Genomic DNA, 6471 nt, shown 5'->3' with positions numbered 1-6471 from the left:
GAATCTAAGAAGATACCATTAAAATGCATGTCAGTTCTAAACCTCTTGTAGATCAGTGTTACGACTTGAGCACACAAAAATGATAGGACCCAAATGCACGACTCCAGACAAAAGATGATTCAAGAAAGGATTTTACTTGTGGTGATAAGCAAGGCAATACAATCACTCAAGCAGAGCTAGGACTCCAAAAAATGACTTTACAAAAAACGAACTTAAATTCATAGTAGCTCAGAGAACAAACTGGCTGACAAGTATCACAAGGTTCAAAACGATCTGGCACTTGGCACAGGGAACACACAGAATAAATAAACACACAAGGGACTCTACAGGTGCAAACAATAAGGGCGGGGCAGGTAATCAGGTCAGTGAATACACGGACAAGGTAGGAGTCGAACTACCTGAAATGAGGGAAGAGATAACAAAGTAAAACAGGAAATGACAGACAACAAAAAAGGGTTAGCAGACGAAGACTTGACAATATAAACTAAACAGAGAAATAATACTAACAAATCTGACGAGACACAACAATCAGCTTGTAACACTTTTGTTTTTAAAATGGTTTAAAAGATAAATATTGCCTCTATCAGAGTCTCATTGGGATTTAGTTTCCTTTGGACCTCTAATGGGTTAAAGAGCCTTGACCTACCAGATCTGCAGTTCCCCATGGAAAAGTGCTGACAATAGAGCCTTTATCCCAAAACCTTTCCATTCCTCTCCCTCATAAGCACTAATTTCCTGTTCCGTGTTTACCCCTCCTCTTGGATTTAATCAAATTTAACAAATCACTGCCTACTTTCTTATTGACTCTGTTTCACTTCAAAAATCCTCATTCACACATATATTTAAACTGGAACTACATATGAATGTATGTGACTTTCGACTTTGACATTATGAAAATAACCAATGATTCACGTACTTTTCTTACTCAGGAAACTAGATTGTAGAAGATCGTATAAAAGCAACAAGAATACTCTCTTGTAAACAAAGACACAGAAGTCAGAAATAACGGCATTTCCTGTTATGTAAGAGTTTGAAAAAGGTGCAGTAATTCAGTCAGCAGACTGCTGATCATATTGATTTACAGTACAACAGGCTCAACTGGCTTACACTCAGTGTCATGGATCCAAAGGAAACTGCTTTATGTAACATGTTTTTTGTCTAGATACTTGGCCGGACAAAAATGTGTTGGACTTTGGAATGTGTTTCTTTCAACTTGCGGTAGAAATATTTAAAAATAGGATCTCTCAAAAAACGAATACACAGACTTTCCTGAATATGTTTTCCGAGCCTCTAAATCTCTGCTAATCAAGGAAGCAAGCTGTGTACCCTTCAGAGGCAGCACTTCCATAGAGCTCGCACACAGAGCTCGCAATACAAAAAGGAGCGATGAACTTGATGTAAAACGTTCTGTGTGGGTGGGATGAGCTGACCGTATTGGCAAACCAACACAACCAAAATGACGGCTTCTTTGTGTTGTGGGGTAGCTGTTTTCCATCCCTCTCAACCCATGCCACAGTACATCAAGTTGAGTCAACAAATCAACAACCTCTGTTTCGTCTTTCACAGGACGATGAAGGCCGGCACGGGACTCTTCTCTGCATTGGCTCTGTTCCTCCTTCTGGGGGCAGTGTTAACCCAGACACCTGAGCAAAAGAAGCCCACCAGGCGCCCGGGCATCACCAGGAGGCCTTCTGTCCCAAAGCCTACTGAGCCGGCGCTGCCAGAGCCCCAGGAGCCTACAGACTTCCCCCCTGTGATCCTGGGCCCCCCCTCCATGTACATCTACTGCCCCCGAGAGTGCTCATGCTCCCCAAGCTATCCAAATGCTCTCAACTGTGAGAACCGCAACATCCGCAACATCCCTGTCATCCCACCTCAAACCCAATATCTGTACCTGCAGAACAACTACATCTCAGAAGTGACAGCAGAGCCGTTCATCAACGCCACAGAGATCCGCTGGGTCAACCTGGCGAATAACCGCATTCATCGAATAGACAAAAATGTCAGAACGTTTCCTTGATTTAACAATTTCATGATTTCAAAACAATAAGAAACCAGCATAAAATGTGATATGTTTCTATTTCTATTCAAGGTGTTTGAGAAGGTCCCAGCACTGCTCTACCTCTATGTACAGCGTAACAACCTGAAAGAGGTCCCTGCTGGTCTCCCTGCAAGCCTCGAACAACTCCGCCTCGGTAGGAATCGCATTTCTAAGATCCCTGCAGGCTCTTTCAGCCACATGGGAAACCTGACTCTGCTTGACCTGTACCACAACCAGGTAAAAACGTACTTTAATAGTACCTTTAATACAATGTTACTGCACTCTCCTGTTAAGGTTTGAGCAGGGTCAACAATGTGATTGCATTTCTGAAGCAAACATGAATGAGTTCTTCTCTTCCAGCTGAGTGACAGTGGCATGGGAAAGAACACATTTAAGGACCTGAAGGGCCTCGTGCAGCTTAATCTGGCCCACAACATCCTGAAAAAGATGCCAACTGGCGTACCTAGTAGCCTCGTACAGCTTTTCCTGGACAAGAACCGCATAGATGACGTACCAAAGCAAGTACAGTGCACATGATGTCACATGAACACACCTGCATACACATAATGCAGCATTAATGAACACTGGTTGGATGGTTTACATTGGTTCTTCTCATTGTTGTTCAGGGACTACTTTGATGGATTCACCCACCTGGCATTTGTGAGGCTGAACTACAACCAGCTGAGTGATAAAGGACTTCCCAAGACTGTGTTCAACATAACCTCCCTGCTGGACCTGCAACTGTCCCACAACCAGCTCGCTTCTGTTCCTCTCTTCAACGGGCACCTGGAGCATCTGCACCTCGACCACAACAGCATCGAGAGTAAGTTATCACAGCAGCAATCTGCACCATCTTGAAGATTTGTAAGAGGTAGCAGAAATGTGTTTTTGTTATACTGACTTTTAGATAATACATGGCAACAACACTCATCTTTACGAGACCTTTAGTAGATGCACTGATCAATATTTGTATAACAATGGATCAAAGGGCTACCGACATGCAGTGAAAAACGCTTGTTTTAATACTCATTGTTTTGGTTTAAAGCTTTCACCCTAACATATCGTCATCATTTCAAGTGGCATCAGCTGTTTTTAGTCAAATAGGATAAATGGTACCCAATGCAGGTCACTAAAATGCTGACAAAGTCTTGCTGTTGAGAATAGAAGAGCAATTATCAAGACCCAGATTTTTTTTCAGAGTTTGGTGGAAAAAACCAGGTCCTGAAATAATATGACACATTTTTCATGTCACCAGAAACCCAATTCTAATGCAATTGTTATGTGTCGCTGAGATGTGTAAATAGCAGGAGAGTAAATGGCAGCAAGTGTTGTTAGATATAATCTCTTTTATTCCATGACTAAAACAATACAATGACAAAAAGGCACAACGACTTTGAACACTAACTGTGATGAGAAAAGACCGTATTGACTTAAGTTCAATATGATCTGATGACAGAAACTAAGACTAAAATAAAAATAAAACAAATGATTAAAGATAACAATAAACATAATGACTTCACGTCAACCTTAACATTGAGTTGTTGTCAACTAAATGAAGCATACAACAAATTAAAATAAAAACTGGTAAAAAGGCAACGATTTCAAGAACATCAAGGGGATGATGTGTGAATCTTGTGTTTACGAAATGCTCTGCTGCCCCCAAGTGGCCAATAATAAATTAAAGCAGCTTTGATTTTGGCTTTTCAAATCGATTTCTATTAAATTGCACTGATACATGTAGAAATGTGTTTTTGGCTACCTAGCATTCTTAAAACTTTATTAGGTGATAATGTGGTTCTGTCAACGTATTTGAGTTGTTCTGCCTCCCAGTGGCCCAATAAATATAATGTAGCTTTTACCTTGTATTTGTCTAATCCTAATGTATTTTATTAATCTGTACCCTTTCCTGTAGTTTAATCAGTATAAAGTCTGTTAGAACATGATTGATCCTAATGTTTGAGGTAAGATGAACACCAAAACCAAGATCTAATTTATAAAAAGAGTCTCTAATACGGCAACTTTAAACATTTCGGCACACACTGGTTAAAGTTAATATTCCTATTTCACCAAGAAAACTACTTTTTCGGCAGCTTCCAAAGAGTATTTCCCTGTTCAGAGTAAAGTTCAACAGGTTTTGCTCACATTGCCACAAAGCTTTGCCTCAGGCTGCAGCGTCACTAACAGGTTTCGACTTTTCCGAACTAAATCTTAATGTGAGGCGTTGCATAATTTTAGGTAATTTCTCCTTTTTTTCTTTTGTGTAAGTCATTCATCCTTATTTGTTTTAATAGTGCTATAATGCATGACATTATTGTATTACTTAAGTGATTTATGCTTTTTTATTTATGTTTGTATTATGTTGTTTCTTGTTTTAAAGCCATTTGGACTTTTAAAAGTGTTGAATAAATTGTCATGATTAGATAGTGTCTAATACAAGAGAAATCCTTATATGTATTGAGCAGTTTGTCTTGTTCTTGCTCGAGGAAACATTTAAAGACTAGAAATGATTGTGTTTTCCGCAGGCATCAATGGCACACAGATCTGTCCATCTAGCCTGGAGGCCGACCCCAGCGATCACAGCATGGGGCCCAGACTAAGGTACGTCACAACTTGGCATTACACAAAAATAACATTTTACCAGTGGCACCCTTTGAAAGGAAAAATCTAGGAACAACATAATGATGTTAGGAAATAATGAGTTTTAAAAGTCGTTTGTCACTGTGGCATGTTAAACACCTGTTGTTGTTGTTGTTGTTGTTGTTGTTGTTGTTGTTGTGTCAGGTACCTGCGATTGGATGGGAATCACCTGAGCCCCCCCATCCCTCTGGATGTCATCATGTGCTTCAGACACCTCCACTCTATTGTCATTTAGGAGAACGCTGCCTTAGGGCTTCACATGAGTCACTGTGTGCAAAGGGAAGTAAAGGCAAAGCATGTTTGGCGGAAACCAGGTATAACCAACTGTGTTTATGGAAGTGGAAGAAATAAATGAAAAACTGTAAAGCTTTGATAGATAAATGTTTTGTTTATAGAAATACAACGTGGAATGAGTACAACCTGAAAGGGCAGGTACATTGACAGACATGCTACACAAATAGTTATGTTCACTAGCAAAATAAAGCTACCAAAAGGGTAACAAACAAAACTGCAGTGAATGTCACAAAGATTAAAACACAACTACCATGTAGTTGAAACTGTCTCAAATGTTCCTGTGATTTTCAAGGTGCTCCATGTAAAAAGGTATTTGTATTCCTTTTTTTCTTAGTCTCCTGTATATTATTCTTCTGGATAAATAAGCTTTGTACAAATAATGGAAAATAAAAGTTTTTTTTCTTTGATCAATTGATCGTGTCTGCTTTTTAGGGATAAAGATCATCTTCCCATCCTGTATACTAGTGGAGGAACATTAACATTAAGTTAACTAGCAGTACAAAAGTAATAAAGCTCCAACATTATCAATGATGTATATTAGGACATCAATACTTAGAACAGTGATATTAATCTGTAGAGGGCCATTCTGCTTAGAGTACTTTCCTTTTGGTTCTTTAATTATATTGTGTTGCTATTAATTATGTATTTTTACTGTAGAATGTCAAAGTAGTATGCAGGACTTTATCTTGTAACAGAAGATTTAAATACGTAAGTATTGCTACTTCGACTAAAGTATTGTACAATACATCTTCCACCAATGTGGTCCACTGACATCTCTCCATCAGAAGAAACCAACATAACCTATGCCACAGTATCTTTGGAAAGTTAGTGATACAAAATGAGTATGTTCTTCTTAATTGTATGGTTAAGGTAAAAGCAGTGGTCGTCAAACCTGGAATAAAGCCGGTAAATACAGAGACTACATAATTATGGCATACATAATGTTCCTTTTGTATTTAAAATTGCTCATGTGGAAACCCTAATTGCTATAGATGCCCAATGTTTTATTCCCATTTGGGTTAATGGCCAAATGGTGCAGGACACCTACATAATTAACAAATGAATCAATAAAATATATTGAAAAGCATATTACAACTTAGTTAGATGACATTATAAGCTAAACAAAATTGTTCCCAACGTTGGGGTCATCATCCAATAAGGGGTGGTAAAAGGATTACTGTACTCTACTGTACTGGAGGAGTTGTTGTTACTTAGTTCAGAGCTTAGTTCAAACATGTTTCTGTTGCTTTTTTATAACAGCAATACATTTGGACTGTGAAGAGCCACTGTGACTCAATCTGAAAGAAATGTAACACTTTGTTTTGAGGTAGTAAAAGTGTATCACAGAAATATCTTAAACCACTAGGTGATGTACTCAACAGCTGTTAAAGCAGTGCTGACACTTGGGACCTGGATAATTAGAAGAGTTTAAAAAAGCTTTGTGTCAACCTCTAGCGGTTAGAAAAAAGCACTAAGCATTCCTGAGCGGGGAAGAGCAG

At 38.9% G+C, this 6471-nt stretch overlaps 1 protein-coding gene across 1 annotated transcript in view; it reads left to right on the top strand.

The window, feature by feature from the left end:
- prelp (proline/arginine-rich end leucine-rich repeat protein) overlaps positions 1–5379 on the top strand; it is an 8097-nt gene extending 2718 nt beyond the window's left edge. Inside the window, exons 2-7 of the mRNA XM_034083304.2 lie at positions 1567–2002; positions 2093–2278; positions 2402–2559; positions 2668–2864; positions 4564–4639; positions 4823–5379. Of these exons, the coding sequence (XP_033939195.1) occupies positions 1571–2002; positions 2093–2278; positions 2402–2559; positions 2668–2864; positions 4564–4639; positions 4823–4913 (1140 nt within the window). The 5' untranslated portion in view covers positions 1567–1570 and the 3' untranslated portion in view covers positions 4914–5379. The remainder of the gene's footprint in view (positions 1–1566; positions 2003–2092; positions 2279–2401; positions 2560–2667; positions 2865–4563; positions 4640–4822) is intronic.
- Positions 5380–6471: the final 1092 nt, after the last annotated feature.

Source organism: Pseudochaenichthys georgianus, chromosome 5 (assembly GCF_902827115.2).
Source record: "Pseudochaenichthys georgianus chromosome 5, fPseGeo1.2, whole genome shotgun sequence".
NCBI lineage: Eukaryota > Metazoa > Chordata > Actinopteri > Perciformes > Channichthyidae > Pseudochaenichthys > Pseudochaenichthys georgianus.
The sequence above is the reverse complement of the archived record's forward strand: the minus strand, read 5'-3'. Positions and strand labels throughout refer to the sequence as shown.